General features: G+C 46.9%; 1 protein-coding gene across 1 annotated transcript in view; it reads right to left on the bottom strand.

Annotated features, from left to right (window-relative positions):
- The window catches only part of Prkca (protein kinase C alpha), a 393,819-nt gene that overhangs the window by 44,691 nt on the left and 322,100 nt on the right, over nt 1-27,028 (bottom strand). Inside the window, exons 6-8 of the mRNA XM_038326556.2 lie at nt 26,753-26,909; nt 25,598-25,732; nt 25,316-25,412 (exon numbers count right to left, since the gene is read on the bottom strand). Of these exons, the coding sequence (XP_038182484.1) occupies nt 25,316-25,412; nt 25,598-25,732; nt 26,753-26,909 (389 nt within the window). The remainder of the gene's footprint in view (nt 1-25,315; nt 25,413-25,597; nt 25,733-26,752; nt 26,910-27,028) is intronic.

The following is a 27,028-nucleotide window of genomic DNA, read 5'->3' as shown; positions in this document are numbered from 1 at the left end:
CCTTTGAGTGTCGAGTGACCCTTTCAGAGGGTCACATATCAGATACTTGCATTATGATTCATAACAGTAGCAAAATTATAGCGATGAAGTAGCAGTGGAAACAGTTTTGTAAAGGCGGGGGTCACCACCACCTGAGGAACTGTGTTAAAGGGGTGCAACAGTAGGCAGGTTAAGGAGCGCTGCTTTAGATGTGCTCTTTATGTTAGGACCGCCTCCTCTTCCTCGGGGCCACAGACCTAAGTGTGGGTCTGAGCTCAGTAGCCGTGCAAGGCTCTCACGCAGGTCAACACTTCTATGGGTAGGTGTCTCCATCACTGTTCTACTGCGGTGAAGAGACATCGTGACCAAGCCAACTCTTACGCAAGAAAACATTTAAATTGGGGTTTGCTTCTAGTTTCAGAGGGTTAGTCCATTATCACTGTGGCAGGGGCATGGCTGAAACATGGTGTCACTCACGGTACTGGAGCAATAGCCCAGGGTGACAGCCTGATCAGAGAGGCAGAGAGGCAGAGAGGCAGAGACAGACTGGGCCTTGCATAGGTAGAGTTTTGAGGTTTCAAAGCCCACCCTCAGTGACACACTTCCTTCAGTAAGGTCACACCTATTCCAACAAGGCCACACCTCCGAATCCATCGCAAATAGTGCCACTCCCTGGTGACTAAGCATTTGAATATATGAGTCAATGGGGGTCATTCTTATTCAAACAACCACAGTAGGTCAGTGGGTAGATAGTAGATAGCAGAGGAGGTAAGGAAGCCTCCAGGAAGTCTCACTATGGATAAATGTCTTGGCAGGACTGGGAAAAATGTGTACTTGTAGGTTTGTTTATCATCAAAGGTTTCCCACAGCAATGAAGACAATCCCTCACAGACGGGACCATGGACCAACCCAGTATATGCAGTCCCCTACGCTGCATTAGGATGGGAATGTGGGCATGACCAGTGGAGGCTCATGCTGCCCAGGAAAACTGTCCCCCAAAGTGCAGCTCCATCTGAGATGGCTCACTCTATAGTTTGGGATGTAGGTGCTAAGGTCACAGAGGGGTCCAGGTCAAGACAAGGTGACATCCCTAACTGTACTCAAGATGGACAGCTGGCTGGTGGGGACCCAGTATATGGGATGGAGTTAGATTTCACCCCTGCCCAAACTAGCCCCAAGGTATAAATGATCCAGGTATCTTTATGCATGTGTTGCCATCCAGAGTGGCACTGCCCACCCTCCTAGTTTTCCTACAGAGCATTCTGGAGCCATCTCCATTCTGCCATCTGCAGGCCTTTCTGCACAAGGACACCCAGCCATCTCTCATATTGAGTTTTCTAAAGCAACAGGAAAATCCATAAGTATTTCATCTGTGCTGGTCTGGGCCTGCCTTTGGACAAGCTCCACTCACAGGCAGAGGGGTTTGGAATCCTATAGAGTTCGAGAAGATAGCCAGGGATACTCAGCAGCTATGTCAGCTGTGTGTGTGTGTGTGTGTGTGTGTGTGTGTGTGTGTGTGTGTTGGGGGAGTTTGGGGACAGTCCTAGATGCCCTTTAGGAAGGTACCTGGCCAGAGACCAGATGCTGTGAACAGCTGGCTTTCTCTTCTTCCCCAGGTCACATTTGAAAAGGCACAGCCATCCCATGACAAGCTCTGCTTCTGAGCCCAAAATCTCTTCCTCTTGGTTTTGAAGGGGTTGCTTGGCAACTGGCTTCACAGCAGGACCCAGAGACCTGCCTTTCCTGACTTGCATATTGTTGACATTACCCTGGCTGTCGCGAGTGTGGCGCAGGCTTCACCAAGAGTGCAAATCGAATCAATATATATGTGTGTGTAGAGATACAGCTGGAGCCCATTGCCACCTGCTGACATCCTTGACTACAGCAATGTAAACAGGGACCAACATGGGCAGATGCCCTGCTGGGGTGAGAGCAAACAGGATTCAGCCTGCAGCGGCTGACAGCAGACAGAGACGAGAGGATGAGTGCTCAGAAGGCCCCCTCCACTCTCTGCCCAATGCCAGCCCTCACCACAGGGCAGGCAGATACGGGCTCACGCTTCTGACCCTTCAGACCCATAGCTAGATGACCACTTTAATTTACATACTGGCTAGCTTTGGGAGTTCTGTTGCAGCAACAGGAAATGGACAACGACTCCCCGTGATCCTTGCACATGCATTTTGTTTTGTCTGCACAGGCTATGTATGTCCCCTGGGCCTCACAGCCTCTCATGGGAGGGGATGGCAGGAGACCAACTGGAGACTTCAGCAACATCTAGATTTCAAGTCCCTTGTAGGGTTGGGCTAAAATAGGTTAAGGCAGTGGTTCTCAACTAGTGGGGGTTGAACGACCTTCTCATTGGGTTGCATATCAGAAATTCCGCATATCAGATATTTACATCATAATTTGTAACAGTAGTAAGATTACAGTTTTGAAATAGCAATGAAAATAATGTTATGGTTGGGGTTACCACACATGAGGAACTGTATTAAAGGGTCACAGCATTAGGAAGGTTGAGAACCACTGGGCTAAGGCAAAGGTTTATAGAAAAGCATGCAGTTGGGCATGGTGGCTTGAATCCCAGCAGGTAGGAGGCAGAGGCAGGTGATCTGTGAGTTCGAGGCCAGCCTGGTCTACAGAGCGAGTTCCAGGACAGCCTGGGCTACACAGAGAAACCCTGCTTTGAAAAAAACCAAAGTAAAACAAAACAGCATAGAAATTATTCAAAAAAGGAAAAATGAAAACCTTGATGTGTGATGTTGTAAAATAGAGCAAGGTAATTCTAAATGCTAGATCCTTCCATGCTCTCTTCTTTTGTCCCTAGTTAGATAAAGGTATACCATGTGTTATTGGCTTTGACTAAAATAACTTGCACATGGGGAATTCGGGGTCTCCAAAAGATGGCACCTGAGCATTTGTCAACCCTGGCTTCGTGATGCCACCTGGATTTCCAGGCTCTTGAGACTAGTCAGTGTCTACCCTCATGAGGAAATGAGCTAATAACCAACTAATAACGAATGTCATTTGGAACTACAGAGGCATTGTGTAGCCCCTGGAGGGCTACAGGGTGAGCGGAGGGCAAGCAAACCCTACAACACAAATCTGAACACTGCAAGCCCAGATCCTTGCATGTCGGCATCTGCTGGAAGCGCGTCATGGGTATATAAGGGGCCCCTCCTGAGTCCAAGGACTTGTCTGGACAATGTGAGGGACTCCTTATGCTCAGCTCACTAATGCAGGGTTTTCAAATTAAAACCAGGATGGAGTTTCATGTCAAATGACTTGCATCGTGGGGTGCGGTGGTGCAATCCTGAAGCCAGTTCCAGCGCACAAGAGGCAGAGGCAGCTGGATCAGGAGTGCAAGGCAGCCAGGATGACATGAGACTCTGACTTTGAAATCCATTAAATAATGATCACAACAGTAATAACTTACAGTAGGCATATGAAGGGCAGGCTGGTGGGAGACACACATTTCTATCAGGTTAAACCATTTGCAGCAGCAGAGCTAGGATAATTTTACTTTTGGTGGCAGCGATGGTGGAGGTCTAAGTTAGTGCCAATGATGCTTGAATCATGTGCATGAGTGTGCACTAGCTTTGTTAAGCAAGCAAACAGACCTCCCTCCCAAAAAAACCAGTGTTGGGTGAGTGTGCTGTCATCACTTGTTGGCTCTCATGCCACCTCTCTTTGCCTGGAAATTTTGACAAGAATTTCTGGTTTATCCAAGCCCTAAGACCCACATTGCAGTAGGAGCGTAAGTCTCCCAGTGGTTACTTGGGCAACCTCTGAGCTGCAGGTCAGTGTCTAACTCCCCTCGGCCCTACTTTAAATGGTCTGATTCACACTTGTTTTGTGACTGTGTCTTCAATAGAAGGATTTCCTTGCCTTAGTACAAGCATGGCTCTGATGGATGTACTTATCAAAATTATTTGCGGTGTCACATAGTGACTGCCACTGAGCTTGAGAGCACTGGAAGGGTCTTGCTACTTCTGACATTTCAGGGGTGCACAGGCCAACCGTGCCCAACCATGGAAGCACATGAACTGTCATGGATTTCTCTTACATGTTTTCCTTTTTCCTCTCATGATGAAAAATGCCCCGGGCTCATTATCTGAACCATGGCAAGGCATTTCAGCACCGCTCCACACAGCAGGAAAGGATTAGCAGAAGCAGTTGTGCCGTACAGAACCAAGGCATAGATCCTTGCTTTCAAGGTAATGTATTTACCCATGCATGCTCAGTATTGGCTCAGAGCAACTGAGTGTTTCAGAAGCTAATTGCGAGGACTTGGGGAGGGGTTGCTAGAGGGACCTGTCAGCAAGGTTAGTGCCCGTGTTTCCAAACAGCAATGAGTCCTGACAGCTAGTCCTGCTACTCAGTTGCTAGGCAACAGGTTAAAAGGATGCTACTTAGTGGGCATTACAGGGTCATGGGCAGCACAGCAAAGTACATGAGAAGCCTGCTGTTCTCTGGCTAGCTCATTTGTCATTTATTGGAACAGGCCAAGCATACTGCCCCACTAGGACCTTTGTGCTTTCTCCCTCCTGTGACCCACATAGGCACACCCACTTTTCTTCTAGTCTATGACTTAAGGCCCCCCAGGTCCCCACTCACCCTGTCAGCTGTGACCAGAACCTTGATTCTTTGTGCTCTTCCTGGTCTCTTTATGCTCTGTGCTCTGGTCACCCTCCCCCTGCACTGGAAAGCGCTTGAGCGCCTCTGCTGAGCTCTCTGGTCTATCTCCAGAACTTAGGACATGTTTGGGGCTTGGTGTACCTCAACTTCTCTGAATGAATAAATGTCTTTTCACATAACATTTTCTAAAAGGCAGAGTTATTGCTTCTTGAGATAAAGTGATATATGTTTATTTTAGAAAAATTTAAGGTGCATACTATTTTTTTAAAGGAGAAAATCATTGGTACTGTTCTACAGACGTCCTGCAATCTCTCGTTTTCACGCCATATTTAGCAACACAGAATTCCACTGTAACCCGCATTTCCTAGCCATGTGCTAGCGGGTTCTCACTCTGCTGTCAGACACCGTGGCTGTTCCTGTTGTCACCGTTTCTAGAGCAGGCAGACGCAGCATTTTCAGTCTGAATCCCTCTCTTGATTCCCTAATAGATGTAGAGCCATAGAGTTAAGGGGTTTGGATGGGGCAAGGCAGGTGCCACCTACCGCCAACTGTACAAGGACAGACAGGAAAATCTTGTGGGAGAGGGGGAGACACTAATTCCAAAAGACAGGCTTTGATTTCTTTTAGGACATCAGTCTATGGTATTGGTTGGGACTTTTAGCAGTGTTCTCTCAGATCTGGATTTGGGACCATCTTCACTCAGGTATAGAAATGATGTCATCATCTCAAAGGTCATGCTCTGGAGCAGCGCCCCTGGGGATGAATAACCCCTTCACAGGGGTCAGATATCAGATATTTGCATATTAGATATTTACATTATGATCCATAACACTAGCGAGATTACAGTTATGAAGGAGCAATGAAAATAATTTTATGGTTGGGGGTCACCACAACATGAGGAACTGTATTAAAGGGTCATGGCGTTTGTGTGAGGTCGCATTCGTGCTATGCTCAGCCTCACGCATGCTCACGAGGCCTGTGGGCTCCACGTTTGACACACTGAAAGGAACGGTCTTGGGTGGTGGCATGGCCTGGATGGTTCACTCATCCGCCCCAAATTTACATTCGGAAATTCTAACTCCTAATATGACAGTGTGAGGAAGAAGTGTGTGTGTGTGTGGGGGGGTAATTTAAGTCATCAAGGGTCCACAGTCACAATGGGGTGGTCGTTATGGAAGGGTGTCATGCTTTCTAGGGAAACAGGAACAGGCATCCATCTATGATCCAGATGCCAAATCTGTGTCTGCCCTGATCCTGAACCTCCTAGGCTTGAGGGCTATGAGCAATGGGTCATGTTTGCAGGGCTCCTGGCCTGTGTTGGAAGACGCCAAGAGAAGGAAAGTTCATCTGTACAGAAAGCGAACAGCTGTCCCCGGGGGCAGGCCACCTCCCTCATTACCCCACTCCCACTTGACTGTATGCTTGCGTTTATGCCCTTGGACTTTGGGGCCTGGATGACAGTCAACACCTGCTGAGTAGTTTTCTTCCCAAGATGGGAGTAACAGATGAACAGCAAGCAAATCTCTGGTGTGTACTAGCCACCCTCCCCAGGATCACAGTCTGTCAGCCCTGGCAGGGTCCCAGAGGAGGCCTAACCTGCCTATGCTGAGGATGTCTGCACGCAGATGAAGATGTATGAACCTTGGAGATGGTCCCCAGGCCCAACTCCACTACCTCCAGCCCTTCACAGGTTTGGCTGCTCACGCTACGGAGGAAGGGAAGGATGCCACTTTCTCCCAAACACAGGACCCTGGACCAGCAGGCTCCTGTGCTCCAGGTGGCCCCAGAATGGGTGTCACTAACCTCAGGAGGATGACAGAGCAGTTCAACCTCTAAAAGAATTTGGAGCCAAGGGACACAGGCTCTTCAGGTTACAGACGAGGTTACAGAGATAGATCTGAGGGACATTTCTTCCCTTGGTTCTGAAGCCCCAAATCTATGCTTTGAATTAGCACTCTCCCTGCCATAGGTTAGCAAATAATTCTGGCTGCTCAGCCCAAATACTCTCTGAAGTCATTTCCCGCTTCTGATGCCGTGGCATGACGTTCAGATGGATGAATGAATGTGTGGCTATGGGTTAGAATGGCGGGTAGTGGCTGGTGCGGGGCTCTGGGGTGCAGTTTTTACTCTTGTCCTAGGTCCTGCAGATTCTCAAATCATTTATCCTCACCTGCTAATGACCTTTCCCATTTTGACAGATTTGATTATTCAGCGCTGGGGCTCGAACTTGGGGCCTCAAGCCTTAGCGGCTTAGATAAAATGCCCATGACTCCTTGCTAACATCGGTAGCGACAGTGCAACGTTCCCGATGCATCTGAATTAAATCACCAGTCTCTCCCGTGATGTTTGATGCTCTAAGTGGCACAGGCAAATAAGGCTGTATTGCCAACATTGTAGGTACTTTGGCAGCAAAGCCCAAGGGCAGGGGACACACCGTAAGCCATTTCTGTAATTTCCTTAATGAGAACCGGTTTTATGCGCACATCCACTCAGGTGGTTGCCACTGTTAAAAGTCAGGAAGTCCGCAGGCCTCAGCGCTGTGGCAATTGAGTCATACTCTGAGGGTGGGTGGATGGGTGGGTGGGGGGAAGTGGGGCCCAGGATCGATTACAGCTTTGCCTGGTGTGGACAATGGTTGGTTATTTTTCTGCCAAGCCTTATGAGTTTCTAGTAGCCATTATGTATGTTATTTCCTTTACGGTTATCTACTTTCCCATTACGTTCTTTGATTCATCCAGTGATGGATGACATGCTTGTTAAGTTGGCTAATCTCTTTTTTCACACATGTATCTCCTATTTCCTTCCCATTCCTACTGATTCCCTCCTCTTCCTGGCTAGGTTTCCTTTCCACCGCAAGTCTATCTCCCTCTCTCTTTGCCCCTTCCTTTTTTTTTGGTGACCCAACTGAGTTTCATTAGAGTTACAGGAGTTTGGGCACCTTAACGGTCAATACCCTCCCTACCCCCACCCACCAGTTACTATTAACTGACAGTAGCTCTGAAGAATCATGCACCCCTCCCCCCATCAGCAACTGTGAACCTAACTGCCTCTGCCTCTATCTCCCCAGGGGAAGCCGCCTGATCTAGAAGCCGCTCAAAGTGCCTCACCTGGTAAGTGGTCCAAGCGAGGCCGTTGCCCTTCACTTTCCCCCAGTTGCTATTGGAGAATCCTGTTTGAAGATCCTCCCAATTTCAACCTTTTCTGGGTGTTTCCACCCATGAAAATGCAGTTTTTCTCCCATTGGGACTGGCAGCACCATTCCTCCGATGCCCACTTTAGGGAACCTCTAGTAAACGAGGAATGGCTACGACATATGTTATTGGACTCTTTCTCACCCTAACCCATTTCTTTTCTTGCCAGGGTTTGCCACCACTCAGGCTCTGCAGGGTCGGGAGTCTCAGGTTCATACACACTGTCAAGTAAATGGTTTTCCAGACTGTCAGCAGCACAGGGAATTCTCTGAGCAAAAAATGAGATGGAAGGAGCCAACAAGACCTACGAGGCGCTTGACGGTTTCTCTTTTAGCACCGTGATTGTTGTCTAAAATCAGGAGCAGCTGGGAGCATGAAATGCCCATTTGTTTCACTGCCGTTCCCTGCTTCTAAACAAGTGGAGGACCCTCTGAAGATTTTTGCTTCCGTGATGGTCTGTATTCATTAAGATGCAGGGAGTCTTTCTTTTGTGAGTCTTTACTGCCCTCTTGTGGTATTTAGCTCCTGGAGCAGTTGCAGAAATTTGCCTAAGGTTCATGGTGGTGGGGGGGGGGGGGGGGGTTTGCCTGTGGCAGTGGAGTCCCAGTGAATACTGCGAAGTGGAGCAAAGACAGCACCTGGTCCATCTTCCCAGAGGGACCTGTGCAGAGGTGACTTGAGACACTAAGATGACAGCCAAGTGCTTGCCCAGGACACTAATGGTAAAATGCCAGAGGGTATTTCAGAATTACCAGGCACCTTAACTTAGAAAAAACTGCAACCCCCAAACAATTATACATCATTTTGGGTCTTCTGAATGTTCTAAAGCTTCTGCTGCACTCAGACTCTGCCAGCCACAGAATTGAGAACTGACTGGAACAAACAGGGAGGCAGTGGAGTGGCCAGGGACCCTGGAGTGGGCCGAGAGCCACAGCATCCGCTTTAAAGAGAGAAGCAGACAACAATCTGTGGGATGATGGGAAATGATAGGTGTCAAACGAGGGCGGAATCCAAGTGAAGATGTCTCCACTGTGTTCAGCTTGAATTGGAACGTGCACAAGAAGCCGCCTCCTGGAGGTAAATACTCCAAGCTGCCCAAGCCAGGGCTGACCCTGAGGCTGGCTTTCCTTCATGGCTGGATGGACAGCCGTGAGAAAGACAAACAGAGCACCGTGCCATACCCCACCCTAAAGAGGCTCAAACCTGTGCTTTCACACAGAGGTCTTTGTTTCTGCTTTTATGAGTCTGGCTCTGTGGTGCTGGATCCACTTGTTCAGCTACGCAAACATAAACTTTTCCTAAAGTGTCTTGAAGGGACGGGAGCAAGCATTTTTAAAAGAAGAGCCATCTGCTATTAAATTTGGCACAGAACTTATAACATTCTGTTTAAGCCTTTGTTCGTGGAACATTTTAAAACCATATGGTTTTCAAAGACCCAGGCGTCTCATCATAGCTCCATGGGGCACCTGCTTCCAGGACCAGTTACAGCTGGGCTTCTGCGTTCTTCTCTGGGCTTCACAACCATCAGCTCCCAGGGAGGCTGGGGATGCTCAGGAGTGGTCATAGACTGGGATGACACTTCTTAGGATATCCTTAACTGCCTTGGGCCTCAGTTTTGCCTTCTGTAAAATGGACTGAAATGCCACCTCATCGCAGATGAATGGGATCTTCCATTTCTACTGGCTCAGCACTAGAAGCTGCCCTGATAGTATCCAGCCATAGCCCTTCCAGGTGGCAGGAGGTATCAGCAGAGATTCAGGATGGGTAGAGAGTAGTAGACAAAGCCTCTGCAGGGCTACTCCTTGAATAGGTAGACTCAGAAAGGGCCAAGTGGTTCTCCTGCCAGAGTTGGTCTTCAGAGGAATGGGGGGATTCTGGAGGAGGAGTTTCAATGCAAGACCAGGGTGTAAATCCATACCTTTTTCTGTGTCTGTTATATGGGGGGGGGGCACCAGTCTGGTGTAAGAGACTGCTGGGGGTAACTTTTTTTTTAAGTGGATCTCTGTTTGAGGTGTCAACTTTGTTGCAGGCTGCAGCAGAGAGGAGCTAGCTGAAGCACGAGTGGCTTCAAGGGTAGAGAGCCCCAAACGGGAGAGGAAGATGGGCAGGCAGAAGGTCTGCCACATACTAGAAGTCCTGGGATTCTTCAGGTGTAACCTCATAGGCCTTGAAAGAGGCCAATGGAGATGTTCCGGTGCATAACTATGACCTACGTGGGTCCTCTCGGGCTACTGGGGGCTGCAGCAGTGTGGGGTGCAGAAAGAACCCTGGTTAAAAAAAAATGACAGTGGTGGCACTTCCTCGTGTGGCCAATCACTGATGGCTCTTGCTGTGTCCAAAGGTCCTGCTTATTTCTGTGTAGCCTGTCTGCTGAGAGACACACACAGCCTCTGGGGCCAGTCATGGGCTGGTGGCTGACAGATTTTCATAAATGCCCACGAGGTGAAGATTAGGCTAGGGTCAAACGAGAGCAAAGCCACTCAGGTGTGGGGGAGTGACCATCCTCCAGTTTTGCTTCAAGGTTGGGGTGCATTACTCCAGCACAGGTATCCTATCTCAGGCAGATCAAGCTGCTTTTCCCCCGTAGGGTTCATCATAAAAGGGCACAAGAAATACACAAAATAAGAGCAAACACAATACTTCCCAGGAGGAGGCTCTGTGGTGCGACCATGTGACCAGAGTCACTGGACTTCTCTGTCTCAGGTGGGGGCAGTGGAGTGAACCACGGTCCAGTTGTTGCTTGTATTTGCTGTGGTTTGGATGTGAAATGTCCCCCACAGGTTCATGTGTTTGAATACTTGATCCCCACTGGTGGCCCTGTTTGGGAATGTTTTGGAACATTAAGGGAGAGCCTTAATGTAGGACATGGGTCAGTGGGGATGGGCCCAGCCCCACATCCTGTCCAGCCTCTGTTTCCATGTGCAGAGGCAACATGACCAGCTTCCTCATCCTGTTGCCGCCATGCCTACCCTACGATGGACTCTAATCCCTCAATAAACCTTTCCTCTCCTAACTCGCTTCTTGCCAGGCATTTGTCATAGCAGTAAGAAAAGTCACCAACATGGTACCCAGCATATAGATGGGAGCTTCAGATCCAATCGGAAGAACCTTGAAGACAGCTACTGAGGAAAAGAGCATCTCAGAAATCCTCTTGATTCCTACCCTCCTGGAGTAGGGATGCGGGGAGAACCCAGGAACAACATCGAGATTTTGTTCTAAACTTTTATATTTACTCATTTAACCATCCAAGAAGCCTTGCAAGCTTAAGGCGTTTTATCTCTTTTATATTTGACTTGGAGAGACGGAGGGGAGACAGGCCAGCCAAGTGATAGAGTGCCAAGGTCACATAGCCAGGCAGTGGCAAGGCTGGGCTATGTACCAGGAATGTGGCCCTTCCTGCCACTGTACCATGCTGCTTCCTGGAATACCAAGGTAGGTGAGAGTCAGTGGCCAACCAGTAGAGAAGAGGGGGCAGTTGCCCACCAGAGTTGGGAAAAGCGATCAGTTTACCTGCTGGGGGTGATGGCTTTGCCCTAGCTCTTTCCCCCTCCATTTTAAAAATATGAGTATGTGTGTGCACCTATATGTATGTATGTATGTATGTATGTATGTGCATGGAGGTCATCCAGGTGCCAGTGGAGGCCAAAAGTGAGCGCTGGATCCCATGGAACCAGAGTTACAGGTGTTTAGTGAGCTGGGAACCGAACCCACGTCTTCTGCAAGAGCTGTACAGGATGGTGACTGCTGAGCCACCTCTGTAGCTCCACCCCTCTCTTTCCCTTTCTGGCTATGTCTGTGTTCTAAACCGGGGCCTGACTTTTCCTGGAGATATAGCCTTAGGATGTCATATTACTTCTTCCCAGAAGGATGGTTTTCAACAGAAACAAGGACAAAGACACATGGGTTAGGCATGTCACATCACACAGGTTTAGATAGCACTTAGGGTTCGGGGACCCCAGCGTCAGCTTATTCCATCCACCTGGAAGTGTTTGTAAACAGAAACTGCCTTCACATCCTGGAGTGGCCAGCGGCACCTACCTACCCTTGAGAACACGGAAGGGGTTACTCCGAGGGAAGGACCTGTCCGGTAGCGTAGAGTGTTCAAGGGGTGCCGCCTTCCCAAGCTTTCTCAGCGTCATGGAACAGGATTTAAAAGACAGCAGAGGGCGGAGGGAGCAGAGCTCTTGAAAGCAGTGCTCAGAAGGCTCACTACCCTCACTCTCTGGACACAGCACCATGAGGCAAACGCCGGAGCCCACCTGATATAGGTTTAGAAAGCACAGAACCCAGAAGGTGGCAGCCACCTGAGGACACGGGTGGGATTGGCGTAGGCAGGATGGTGGATCCCTAGAAGGTACAGAACTACCTCATTCTGAGAACAGCAAAAAGCCTGGAACCAACTCGCATGTGGCCAGGCCCATTCCCTCTCTCTCCCTCCTCAGCATTTCTGGGCACTAACAGTTCCACTGCATCAGTGGATGTGTCTTGCTAGGCACCCATCCATGTGACGGGGTGGTGGGGGCATTCTCGTCAGTACACATGTCTGAGTGAGCACAGCTAGGTTCCCAATAATTTTACGCACAGATGACTCTTCAACAGAACAAAACCAAACCCACATTTGTCTTTTTTCCCAGTTCAAGTTAGCCCCTCCCCCTCAACGTGTGACTCTCCACCCTCCAAAGGCTCAGGGAACTCAGGTTGGCCTTGAACTTTCTAGGTAGCCCCAGTGACTTCGAACGTCTCTACCTCCCGGGTGCTAGGATTACAGGTGTGTGCCTCCACACCTAGTTTACCTTCTATCATGCTGTGGATCAAACCCAGGTACCCCCTACACTCCACCAACCAGGGGACATCTCCAGAAAACACGCATGCTCCTAGTAAAATCTGTTCTCTTGATGATTCAGAGGCTCCTCAGTGACTCAAGGGGCCCAAGATTTCCCCAGTAAAACCATCTGGGAGACATGGGTTAACCTGTCCCGGTTAACGGAAGGTCACATCACCAGGTACTGTGTCCTTCAGCTCTCTTTTGCTGTCTAGAAAACCCTGGTGATGAGAAAGCTCCACTGCCCAAGTACTAACATCAGTGAAAATGAACCGGTACCTTCTTAACAGAGAAATGCACACAAAGAGGGACAAGAGCAGCCATAGAGGTCCATCGGGGCGAGGCAGCTTCAGAGAGAGGATGCCAGAGAGCCTGGTTTTCACAACCCAAATCCTACCGCCCAAATGGGCCATAGCATACCTGAGCCTGAATAGGGGCAATGAGGGGAAATGCGGTACTCAACCCTCCTAATGCTGTGACCCTTTCATATGTCCCTCATGTCGTGGGACCCCCAACCATAAAACTGTTTTCATTGTTACTTCATGACTGTTATGAATTACAATGTAAATATCTGTGTTTTCTGATGGTCTTAGGTAGTCCTTGTGGAAGGGTCATTTGATCCCAAAGGGGTCGCAACCTATAGGTTGAGAACCGCTGGGCAAACGGATGAGACATTAATATAGTAAGGCCTTGTCTAGTAAAACGGGAAGCTGGTCAAATACTTGCCAAGTAGAAACACATTTTCTTCTCTTACAGCATGTAATTATGAGTCTTTAGGTCAGTACTCACAAATCTGTAACTGTTTCCCAAATAGGGTATTTTATTTTAACTACCAAAGCTTTGCTTTCTGGCTAGAGATCTTAATCTATAACATTATTAAAAGGAACCAACCAGCAACAAAAACATCCATTGGAATCTTGACGTTCGAAGCATTTTGATAGGGTCATCAGCCACCTTTGCCTCAGTGTCTCTAGGAATGAGCCCAGATGCACTGACAGGCTTTAGCAACTTCCCCCTCTAGCTTCCATCTGTGATAGGTCAGCCCAGGAAGACCCCAGGGGAGAAACCACGGCACAAATGCTGGGTTCATGTGATACTTGCTGCCTATGCTAAATTAACCCAAAGTCTCCTTCTGAAAACAATCAAAGAAAAAACACATAAAGTGACAGAGTCTAGAATCCCTAGCAATCCTCCCTGTCACACCTCCAAGAGGTTTAGGGAATACATTCTGGACCAGTGGACATCCAGGCAGGAGCCAGGAGGTGAGTGCTAGGAACTGCTGAGAGTTGCTGCTTCTGTGTTAAGGGCAAAAAGACATGGGAGCCACTAAATGCACCAGGTTCTTTCAACCTATGCAGTTTGGGAAATGTCACTGTTACCTATATATCACAGTAATCGTCTCAAAGGATGAGACCCTAGCCTTGGAAAAAAATAAGAGCCCCAATAATCATGAGCACCCTAGACACAGGTTCCTGAACCTCATTTGAGAACTCTCATTTTGCATTCTTATTCTTCTTATTTATTTCTCTTTTTTTGAGATAAAGTCTCACAACGTTCCCCTGGCCAGACTGTAACTCATCATATATAGAACAGGCTGACCTTAATTCACAGAGAGCTGCCTGTTTCTTCCTCCTGACTTCTGGGATTAAAGGTGTGCACCATCACACCTGACTTAAAGAACTACTTCTGCTATTCTTAATTAAGTAGACGTGTGTAGCTCTGTGTGAGCACGCACGTGTGAGTCACCTGGCATGGCTGTTAGGACTGAACTCAGGCCTTCGGAAAGAACCACAGACATGCCGAGTCAGCATCTCCACATTCCCTGTTTAGATTCCTGAGGCCCCTCTGGTCCTACCATGCCATATCACCAAAGTGGCTGCTGTGGGCTTCCCCTCTGTATGCTGGGAATATGTTTATTACCATTGGCTAACAAAGCTGTTTTAACCTACAGCAGGGCAGATAGAGCTAGGGGAAAACTAAACTGAATGCAGGGCAAAGGAAGGTGGAGTCAGGGAGATGCCATGTAGCTGCAGAAAGAGAAAGATGCCGGAACCTTACCAGTAGACCACAGCCTCGTGGTGATACATAGATGAAAAGAAACGGGTTAATTTAAGATGTAGGAGTTAGTTAATAAGAAGCCAAAGGTAATAGGCCAAACAGTGTTATAATTAATATGGGTTTTGTGTGATTATTTGGGTTTGGGCGTCCAGGAAACAAACATGCAGTCTCCATCTATGAGTGGCAATGGTTTCCAGCTGTGAGTCCTGATTAGACTCGGGAGTTGAAGTCACTAGCAACCGGGCAAAGAGGATCTGTAGCCTGAACAAGAGCCCTGCTCATCTAGGGGACATGGGAGGAGAAGAGCGTTCTGCACTGTCTGAGACTCTGGGGTCTTGTTTAGAGAGGGAATTGGGATAGTGAAGATCTCCCATGTCCCACTGAGCCATGCTCGACCTCCAGGGGAAGTGCCTGACATAGACAGGGCAGGTACATGTGACCAGCTAGAAACTGCCCAAGTACCTGACTTCTGGAATCACAAACAGTGTGGGAAAGAAGATGGTCTATCTCTGACATCAGATTCATGACCCATGTGGGTTTTACCCAGCTGCTACAGGGCTCTGGGCATGTAAGGGGTGGGATGCTCTCTGACTCCAGAATGGCTTTCTGCTGAAGGCCTCCAACCACCTCCAGAGATAGGTGCGTCTAGCAAAGAAGTTTGTAAGACGCTTGAGAATTACTTCAAAGTTTACATAGATTTAGTGTGCATGTATATGTATGTGTGTGTACATGTGTGTGTATGTATGTGTGTGTGTGCATACATGCACACACACACACACACATGCTCAGAAAAGTGGGTGCTGCAGGAAAGAGTAGAGGAGGAGGCAGGAAATAACCATTTCAGACAGGAGAACAGAGTCCTTATACCACTGACTTTGCAAGTGTGTCCCTTCTGGGCTGTTCCTTCCCCATCAACATAGATGATTTTAAATACCCTTCCCAGGTCTTCCACTCCAAATTCTGCTAATCCTGGGATCCTGGAACTCCAGTAGAGGACCAGAGGGCACAGATTTCAGGCTTTTGGGACCACACACTCCCAGTAGTGACTCCACTTTGCCCCAGCACCAAAGCAGCCTCAGGCAAAATGCCTATGGGAATGAATGTGGCCCTCATTGAGAAAACTCTATTTAAGGACATGGAAATTTAATTTTCACCTAATTTTCATGTCTCACAACATTATAGTTCTTTGATTTGAGGGTAAAAAGACATTTCAAAACAAATTATTCTTAATTCACGGGTCACACAAAGGCAGGAGGTTTGGTATGGGTCCCTGTTTGATCCATTTATTCCCCTCACTTCACAGCAGCTGTAGCTGATGAATCTGCTCACTCATTAATCAATGGGGTTTGTCTTCTCAATCAGCACCTCTGAAGATGTAATGAGTACCTGGGACCCTGATTAAACTGCAGATTGATTTGGTAAAAAGCAGGGTGAACACTCAAGTCTCCACCCCCACGTCTACCAGGCTAGCCTCGAAATCCTTACCTCATCCTGGCTCACACTCCAGGTATCTGGCTTGGATCGTGCATTGGTGTGTGTGGTGTATGTGTGTGTCTGTGTTCATATGTGCACAGACGCATGTATGCGCATGTGGAGACCAAAGGCCGATGTCACATGCCTCTTTCAGTTGCTCTTCACCTTATTTTGAGGGACAGGGTCTCTCATGGAACCTGAAGTTACTGATTTGACTGACTGGCCAGCAAGTCCCAGGCTTCCTTCACCACTCTCACCCCGCCCCATGCCAGGCTTTTTATGCGGGTGCTAGGGATCCGAACTCAGGTCCTCATACTGGTAAGCACTCTACCAACTAGCCTGCCTGTCTTCCCAGAATCACATAAGCTTTTTTGTCACTGGGCTTTTGTTGCCTTAATTCTGCTGAGGTATCTGAAATAGAGCCATAAAGAACTGTCAGTGTTTTTTCTCCATGTTTACATTTGTGCCAAGGGACATAATCCCTCCATTCCTTTTTTCCAGTTCCTATAAATAGCAGGGTGCATCCCTGGTCCTCACTCACGCCCTGACGTCCTATGGGTACCAGAACCTGAGTACACAGGAAGAACTGCTTTAGCATTAGGCTTGCCTGCTTCCTCACCTGGCAACATCCACCCACAAAGTCATGCCTATAACACAAGGCTTTTCATGCTACGTTAGGGATTTGTTAGGATGGTACAAAAAGCTGGAATGGGCAATCTTTTCTTCTTTATTTCTTTTCATTTCCCAACAAAATTATGTATTGTGTCTCTAAATTAAGTTAGACTGAGAACACATGGCCAGTGTGAGGACACCAGGGCAGCCTTTGTCCTCTCTCCCGCACTGATCACAAGCCTGGGCTGTGACCATCAGAGACTCTCTGGGTTTGCTCAGTGCTGAGGGCTATTGACAAATGATCTAACAAATGTAGAAAATGGTTTTCGCCTCATATCCTATTAAGATTTTGCTTCTAAAACCAACTGAAGTACAAACATTAAAATATCTCTCAACTGATGCCCTTTTAATAGATTCATTTTTTTACCCCCTTAATATCACCCAGATCAGAAAGTAATTAAGTAGTTATTTAGGGCCCAAAGAAGTAGAATCCGTACTGGGGGTACTTCAGATTTCTGTTTTGTGGCTAGAGGGCATCTGAAAGAACTCAGGTTTCTATAGTAACCATAGCAGGGCTGATCAAATCAACAAATAGTTACAATTTAGCTGAGGGTTTCCAATGGACTGTCTTTCTTCCCCCATCTGGAAAAGAACATTGCAAATTAGATAGTCTTCAAAGACAATGGGGGCTTTCAGAAAATCCAATTTTGACAACAGTAAATAAAAGAGAAAAACATCTGCTTTCTCCCGTGCGACCTATCCACAGACTCTCATCTTCACTGATGTGAGTACCTTTACTCTGGTAGTGATTGGATTCTATTAATTTGCTTTGTTTCCCAGGTTAAAGGAAAACAGGGACTTGTCAGCGTCTCCAGGGTGACCTTGTCCCTTCTACGGCTTCTGAAAAGCCTCAGGAGGCTCCTTCGCCACCCTCCCACACACAAGAACCTCACAACCTTCGAACGTATTTGGACATCTTTTGGTTTAGACTCTTGTGTGGTTCTGAACAGTCACAAACGTAAGAAACTACAGACACACACAGCATGTTTTTCTGCATGTATCTGGGATACATGTGAGCCAGTGGGGCTGGTAGGTGGGCACCAGCATGTAGTCCACATGACAGTTAGTAAGGTCCCCAGAGCTTCTGCTCCCTGCTCTCACCCTCTCTGCTCTGCTGATCTCAGTAATGTAGCTGTAGGCAGGAAGCAGGGGCCCTTTTGGACAGCATTCAGTGTGGCTGGGGAAGATGGGTGCTCACATGTGAAATGTTTCCCCAGTGTGGCCTCTCTTGGATGGGTCCTGCATTGTCTTGGGAGAGGGGTGACAGTCATCAAGCATGACTTTTTCAGGAACTGAACTTAGTCCATCAGACTTAGTAGTAAATGCCTTTACCCGTGGAAGCTACCTTGTTGGCCCACAGCATATTATTTTTATTAATTCAGAGGAATGTTCTAGATCTGCCATGTACAGTAGAAGTATATACACAGACATACATACATTGTTTTAGATTTTCTAGAAAATTCATTAACAACATAAAAAATAGTTGAAACTGGGATGGAGAGATGGCTCAAGAGTTAAGAGCTTCTCTTCCAAAAGTTGTGAGTTCAATTCCCAGCAACCACATGGTGACTTAAAACCATTCATATAATAAGATCTGGTACCCTCTTCTGGCATGCAGGCATACATGCAGGCAGAATACTGTATATATAATACATAAATAAAACTTTAAAAAGAGAAACAGTTGAAATTATGTTTAATGTTCATATGCAGATGTAACATAAAATATCTATGATAATTATAATCTGACTCTGTAATTTATCCAATATATTCAGGATATTACTTCAGTATACATTGACCATGAAGTGGTTATTGAAATATTTTACATTTTTTTCATGTTACTGTGTCTTTGAAAGCCTGTATATTTTATATTAACTACTTATTTCAAATCAGACTACACAGAGTTTAGTTTTGTTTAGAGATGGTCTGGCTTTGAACTTCTATGTAGCAAAGGCTGGTCCTGAACTCTTGATTCTCCTTTCTCCTTCTTCTGTTTCCCATGTACTGTGATAACAGGCATTTGCTATCATGCCCAGGCTAAGACTGTACATATTTGAAATAATCCAAGGTCTCACATGACTAGGCCCTGTCAAATTATACAGCACAGTCCTAGGGGATTTTCAAGCAAAGGAAAATGTAGGAATTTTTTTCCTGGAACTTATGGTTATGTGATCATTTGGGCAGTGCCACACTGGAACTACAAGCAGTGGGCAGTTGTCTAAGGCTGACCCACCCAATGGAGAGAAGAATCCCTGGTCTACTGTGACATCTGAAAGGAGAGCCTGGATGTCAGGCAGTTACAAAGGATGAATGTGGTCTCAGGCTGAGGAAATCAGATTTACCATGAGGGGGTTGGCTGGATGTTGTGTGACAGAGCCCAGACGCTCAGGGTTGGGATTCAGGCCATGGTAGCATCAGAAGGCAGGTCCCTCGGAAGGGATACTGTTTGTAATCATGGAAGCACTCATATTCCAGCGCCCCTCAGCAGCCTTCTGAATGCCAGGGTCAACGAGAAAGAAGGAAGAAGGAACAACCTGCAGAGCGATGGCATCCAGTAATTTTTATAGCCTGTTTGCTACGAACACGACAGAGACAGGAGCGCTGGAGGCTGTAAAGCTAAGAATGTTGGGATACCAACTCACTGGTCTGTTTCCAACAAGGATGCCTGGATGGGGATTCCCGAGGCTAGTCACGTAAAAAGTGCAGCATCAGCGTTTACTGCTTCCCACGTACAGTAAGCAATGTCTACTTCACACAATCAACTACCATAAAGGTACAGAAAGAGAAGCCTGGCTAACATGGGTTGAACCTCACTGCATCCTAGGTATTTGTCTAAACTTAGACAGATCCGCATACATTCCCATGCAGTCGGTGCTGTCATTTCCTCATTCAGACACAAGAAAAACAGAGGTCAGAGAGGAGCTTATTAGGGGGCTGGAGAGAGGGCTCGTTGGGTAAAGGGCTGATGATATAAACATGAGGACCTGAGTTTGGATCCTCGGCGCTCACCCAAAGGCCAGGTACGGTGCCGCTCACCTGTAAAGCCAGAACTGAGAGAGGAGCAGAGACACAAGGGTCCTGTGAGCTCACTGACCAGCCAGCCTTCCAAAACAGTGGTCTAGCTTATATACCAGTACTCAGAGGCAAAGGCAAGAGAATCGGAGGTTCAAGGTCACCCTCAGCTACATAGTGAGCTTGAGGAGAACTGGGCTACAAGAAGACCCTGTATGGGGAAAACAACCAAGCAACTGACCAAAACAACAACAACAACAACAACAACAACAACAACAAAACAATAAAAAAGAAAACTGTGGTCTGATAAAAAGCTGAGTGCAATTCCTATGCTTGACTTATGTATGTAAAAGATCAAAATGATCACTTCACCGGAAGCACTGGCCCTTCACAGGAATGGAATCAGTGGTAAATCAACAAGCTGTGCGTCACTAACCTAGTTTCCTCCCTAATGCCCTGCTAGAGGCTATTCTGACTATGGTTCCACTATTGTTTATGCTTGGGGTGGTTTCTAACAATCATATGTCAGGTAAACTCACTTTTGAGTATTTACTCAGGACCCTAAACCAGACCACTGTGTTGCAAAGTCTCCATGCAGTATGGGCTCTTTTCTCCTTTCCTAATAGCCATGGATAACCCCTTCTATTTGGGGGTCATCTGTAAGCGGAGACTGTGTGTTAGTTTCCAGGCTGCTCAGACCTGAATAATCACACAGAAACAATATTAATTACAACACTGCTTGACCAATGGTTTAGGCACATTCTTACCCAGCTCTTATATCTTAAATTAACCCATTTTTATTAATCTGTGTATTGTCACGAGGCTGTGGCTTACAAGGTAAGGTTTTGGCATCTTTATCCTTTGGCAGCTACATGGCATCTCCTTGACTCTGCGCTCTCTCTCTCTCTCTCTCTCTCTCTCTCTCTCTCTCTCTCTCTCCTAGCCTGGCTATATTCTGCCCCGCTATAGGCCAAATTATAGGCCAAATTAGCTTCTTTATTAACTAACGACAATAAAACATATTCACAGCATGTAGAGGGGAATCCCACATCTGATACACTCTGAGATAACATGCCTGACTTACAGACACAATGTGTTTCAGAAATTCATTTTACAGACACACTGTATCTAGACATTCATCTACATGCATACAAGGTTGCTTTCCTAAGATGATGTGACAAAAGGTGATAAGGGTCTCACCTTCCACCCCTGTTTCAACATAGCAGAGAATCCACCCATTCTGTGAAACATAATTTCAAGATGAAAATGCATTCATTTTATCATGGACAGTAAACCATGGTTTATGGGTAAATCTGGTCTGCTACTTGTTTCTATAAATAAAATATTATTGAAACACAGCTTCATTCATTACACATTATTAGCAGGGTCTTCGACACTAAACATTGTACCGTGCTGTGGCCTGAAGATATTATCTGACCTTTTACAGGAAAGACTTGCCGAGCCAGAGGTAACTTAACCTTGGACCCTCCTCCCCTTCTCAGCACTGACCATGAGGCTACAGTAGGAGCAGAGGCCAGGGCTTGGGAGGAAAGTCTGGAGTCCTGGCTCTGCTGAGCTTCTATAGGGGAACTGCAAAGCAATATAACAAGGTGTTGTATTGTATTTACTTCTCAGGAGTCTCCCTGCTTCATCTCTAGGCCCACAGGTACAGAAGATAAGTTCTGCAGGAAGCAGGGCTGTTTGTTCTGGCTATGATGGAAGCCTCACTTACTGAACAAATGAAAAGATGTGCCATTTAGTTTGCGACTCAGGGACTGTGTGTGCTTTATCTGAAGACAAACGTTAAAAGCCACAGAGATACTTTGTGGGCACTGTGGTCAAGGTCCTGGTCTGCGTTGTCTTTTGGGCTGCTGCACTGTTCTGAAAGAAGCTATAGGAGAGAAGCACAGGCTTTTCCAGCCATCCTGGAACTTTTCCTTCACTCCAATCAGCTTCACTTGAAGATGATTGTGTTTGCCAAGATTCTAGAATCAACAATTTAAATATGAAGAAAAAATCCATCTAATTATCTGATGAATCGTTCCAGGGTGGGTAGAGCTGTTAGCACTCATTTGTTTCGATTTTTAAATTAGAACGAGTGACTTTTGATGCCTTAGGGAAGGTTGGGAAACTTGTTAATTCTTTCTAGAACACAGAGATGCCTGGACGTGATGGGGACACAGCTCTAATTCCAACACCGGGGAGGCAGGAGGCATATCTTGAGTTTAAGAGCAATCTGAGCTATACTTTTTTTTTCTCACTCAAAAATCCAAAAACTACCATCACCAAATACGAATCAGATGCGGACAGAATAACTAATGGATGAGCATGTCCAAGTTTTGGCCTATAGGCCACGCTGCAGCTCAGGACGGATGGGAATGAGGCTCAAGGTATTGTAGATTCAATGTTATGTCAAAAGGTTGGGTGTGCATTGTGAGAGGCCCCTGGGATTCTGCCAATGACAACTCAGCATTGAACTTGTCAGCAGCCCAGCGATGCAAAGTGGATAGAATACATGGGAGAGGGACAGACTGCCAACAGATCATGTGAGCTGAGGGGTACTGAGGGGGGCCATCAGGAATGGGTCTAGGAATGGAGAAGGAAATTAATATGGTGGGGGTTTAAAGAAACTCCTAAATTATATCCTGATGCCAACTTACCTGCTGTTTGGAAAGACTGGGCACCCCACAGACCTGCTCAAATGTGAATCCTGCTCTTTCTGCACCCCGTGCATGCCTTGTCAACACCGGGCACCGAGGAAGGAAGGACTGTAACTATCGCACGTATAGACCTGAACGCTGAACTGCTACAGGGCTGTGTGCCTGCCTAAGCTCACCAGACAATTCCATTTAAACACAGCATGGAAGTGGTCACGAACTCCCAGCATCTTTGCGGTTCCATCAGCTACAGGCTTCTGCCTGGTCTCTTGCAAAATGCTCAGGAAATGAGCAGACACCATCTGAGGAAAATCTGGGAAATAAAGCCAAAAGATGTACACAGGAGATCCTGGGCTGTCATTCATGCAGGTGTTCTGTCTAAGCACAGGGCTCAGAGCGTTGGTACCTGCCATCCCCAGGCACTGAGGGCCCCCCACCCCCAGGTTGTATGGCCCTGAGCTAGGGCTCTACTGCCAAGTCCTGCTCTCCCAGCAGGGAGACAGTCTCTAATAGAGAGAAATGCTTCCCCTTTGGCCTCAAGTCCTCCAGCCTGCCATGTTTACTTAGATATATAACTAGGAACTGTTGACCTTTATAACAGGGTGGGCCCTTAGCTCAGAGAAACAGGAAGTTAAACTCACCAGGAAGTCATGGAAATGAGGCACCAGCATGGGTCAATATTTCTCTATCAATAAGGTGGTTTCAGATTTGAATAACTTCAAGTGACACACCCGTGAAGCCCCAACAGTTCCTCTCTCAAACGTGTCCTACGCTCACGGATCTGAACAGTGACTATGGATGACAAACTTGGGGTGTGAGCATCAGTAAAGTGTAGCAGATTTCTGTCCTGCCTGAGATAGGCACTTAGTATCCTAAAACTCCTTCTAGAAGGATCCACTCATCCATCACAGGGGTGGGTGAGGTTGGGAAGTGTATCTAGGTCTTTCTGGGAAGGTGGTCTAGAGCTATGACCTAGCTAGGGCAGGGGTGGAGGCAGACGGTAGAGCAGGTGAAGGAAAAGACAAGGGTGAAGGGAGGGAGGGCCATTCCCAGAAAACTGTCTTTCAGGCTTGTATTTGACTTCCTTAAAGATCACAAGAATCTTATTCTTCCAGTCTTAAACACATATTTCCTGTTATTACTTTCTCTCATGTAGCATTTAAATCTTATATACATGTGTGTCTACCTATTTGTATGCCTGTTGGTTTCACTTGGAACTGGAGTTACAGGTGATTGTGAAATGCCTGACATGGGTGCTGGGAACTGAACTCTGGTCTTCTGGAAGAACAGCGAATGCTCTTAGCTGCTGAGCCATTGCTCCAGCCCCCTCTCCTGTAGTTTTTGACAGTAGAGACTGAAGTCTGGTTCTTACCAGATAACTCTTACTTGAGTTGAAAGCAACAGATACATGTTTGACCTACACAGTTTTAATTGACTGCCAACATTAAAAGAAACAGGAAGATGTCATATAAAAAGGTGGGACTTTTGGCTTCTCTTGAGGAACTGGAGGCATGGCAGCAAGGGCTTCCATGTGTGTTGACCAAAGCCACATGACCCTGAGAAACAGGAACTGTTCTTCTATTTTAATATTTTTTGTGGAAATAGGGATAGATCCCAAGGCTTTGAGAATGCTAGGTAAGTGCTCTACTACTGAGCCATGTTCCAAACCTGAGTGCCCCCTTTATATGGGTTTGAACTCACTGGCTCACCCATCCCCACTGCTCCTTACTATCTTACCAACCTGGACACCCACTGTTCGGAATCCTTTATTTAAACTATACATGACTCACTTCAATCATTTATGCAACCTGGCAGCCCGACCTTCAGTATTATCAAATATCATCAGCTTGATGATGAAATAATCTGAACTATTTCCTGTTTTACATCATTTAGAATCCGGTCCATCTGGTCCATACCTCCCTTTGGTCACAGTATAAGGTTAAGGATCATCGGCATCCACTGGTTTTGATGTTTTAGTGTATAGACTCACTGCCTATACACCTGTGTATGTCTCTCTGTATGTTGCTTTCAGACTTCCTGGGATTTCCAGGGAACACTGTGTGACAGTGAAAGTTACAAGTTGTACAGACTGAAGAGGCTCTAGAGAAGCTGACCAAATGGTCAAATGCAAAGTAATGGGAGGAACAGAAGACATCAGAGATGGAGACTGGGGTCCTGAGGCAGGGATTTAGAGGAAAGAATGCTCACTGTGAGCTGGGCTGGAGGGAAAGTGAGAGAGAAAAAGGAGAGGGGAACTGGAGAAAGGAAGGGGAAAGAGGGAAAATGAAACTGGACAGAAGGCAAACACACAGACCCACACAGAAGGAGAGCAGGATGCTGCCTGCTTAAACAGAGTCTGGAAGAAAAAAAAAGATTCCAGACAGGAATGTCTGTTGGGGCTCATCCTGCAGAAGAAAATCAGGGCAATTTTGCTTTCTATAGGAAAAAAAATTCCAGGTACTGGAGTGGTGGCTAATTACAGGCAAATTGCTCCTTAGGAAGTCCCTCTTGGAGGCAGAGCCCTTCTCTGAGAAGAGAGTGCATCATAACCTTGCTGTCTCCCAGCGAGGCACAGACCGTTCTCTCCTCCGCACCATTTCCAATCTTCAGTACCCAAAAACATGGGACGCAGAATGCCAACAGCTTGCCAATGAAAGCCATTACATATAACATTTGTGTTCTTAAATCAAACAAGTATTAGCATGAGAAGTACTCTGGGCTTGCCAATGGTGTGACAAGAATCCAGCCCTCCCTGAAGACATGCTTTGTAGCGTGGAGGAAAGACGGTGTCCTACCCATGGCTTCATGGGAATCCTCACCTCAAACTTCTGCCTGAGCTCCACATTGCCTTCTTCGTCTCCTTCTGGGATGGGCACATTGTAGTATTCACCTTCTTCTTGGTTGAGCAATTTGTACCTTCAAAGACAGGGGAAGAAGAGACGGTCAGGCAATAGCTCTTCACCTTCAGCCTCTAGTCAGGCTGCTGGAGAGATGCCTCTACAGGGACCACAGACGGTGAAGGGGCGGGGCAGGGTATCACCAGCCTCTTCCCGGCTTCTCTCAGACGCCTGGGGTTTGGAGGCATGCTGGGTCTCCCTTACCATCCACTGGCTGGCATCTTCATCAGCTCTGAGACACCAAAGGAAAGGGAACCCATGAAGTCATTCCGTGTCGTTCGATCCCAGTCCCAGATTTCTACAGAGAGTCGTCGGTCTTTGTCTGAAGGCTTTAACTTGCTACAAAACAAACATGTACACAATACATTAAGTTGTCTCCACCAAGGCATCTTGGGAAACACCAACATGCCCACAGTCTATGCCTGAAACAAACAGCATCTTTAATTTCCTTCCCTAGTCAACAGGATATCAGCCCTTTACACTAGCTAGCTACAAAAGCTCTGTCTAGACCAAGAATCAATGAATACTGATCCCAGGCAACTCATTTTGTGTGTGTGTGTGTGTGTGTGTGTGTGTGTGTGTGTGTATGTGTGTACATACACATGAGGCTTTGAACCATTTATTATGATGTACAAATAAAGTTTTATTAGAACACAGGCATGGCTATTTGTTTATGTATCATCTATGGCTGCTTTGGCAACAGGGCCTGTATGACCCACGAGGTCTAGAATACAGACTTACAGTCCTTCTCTCAGACAGACGGACAGACAGACAGACAGACAGACAGACATATTTTCTTCTGGCTGTACATAGAGGAAGTGCTTCTTGAGTATGTTCCCATGGGGAACCTCTTGTGCTCCCTCCTGTGAATGCTCCCTCGCTCCTGATTCTTCACTCTTTCCTGCCATTCTTCCCCTTCCTTCATCTCTGTTTGGGGATTTCTGTCACTTTTCCAAGACCAGGCTCAAATGTCACCTCCTTGAGGAACTTTTCCCTGCTTAGAAGTGAGTCTGTCTTCTCTATTTCAGGAGCAATAGTGCTTTCTACACCACGTGTTCACTGTTCTCGGCCGCAAAAATTATTCAATTCTTGCTTTACACCCTCTCCTAGCTCTCAAAAGAACTAAGTCCATCAGGAGATGAAACACATCTTACATTTTTTTTTTAGGGTCTGTAACACCTCTTTTCTTTTGTTACAGAGCAGGAACTGATCATCACCGTGGGGAGAGAGGTGATCATCTCTACGTCCTCATCCCTACAACCTTCACCACTCTCCCTACCCCTTTGTCTCTAATGACGGGGTTGGTAGTATGTGGCATGTGGGGGCCGAGATCATTGCAGGACAGGGAGGAACACTTACAATGTGAAGGACTCGTTCCACTGAGGGTTTAGTGTGGAGCGGATGGTCTTGGTTTTCTGTTTGCTTTCATTCTTGGGGTCAGGGATGAGTTTCAGCTTCACGTAAGGATCTGAGAGCCCATTCGGATCCATGGGGATTAGATTTTTTGCATCTCGTACTGTGAAGAGAAAAAGAAAAAAAAAACATAAGAGAAAGACACTGACTTGTTTTTTTAAAATTGTTTTTATTGAGCTATATATTTTTCTCTGCTTCCTTTCCTCTCCCCTCCCCTTCTAC

The sequence above is a fragment of the Arvicola amphibius genome, chromosome 4 (assembly GCF_903992535.2).
Source record: "Arvicola amphibius chromosome 4, mArvAmp1.2, whole genome shotgun sequence".
Classification (NCBI taxonomy): domain Eukaryota; kingdom Metazoa; phylum Chordata; class Mammalia; order Rodentia; family Cricetidae; genus Arvicola; species Arvicola amphibius.
Note: the sequence above shows the minus strand (reverse complement) of the source record. Positions and strands in the feature narration are given on the sequence as shown.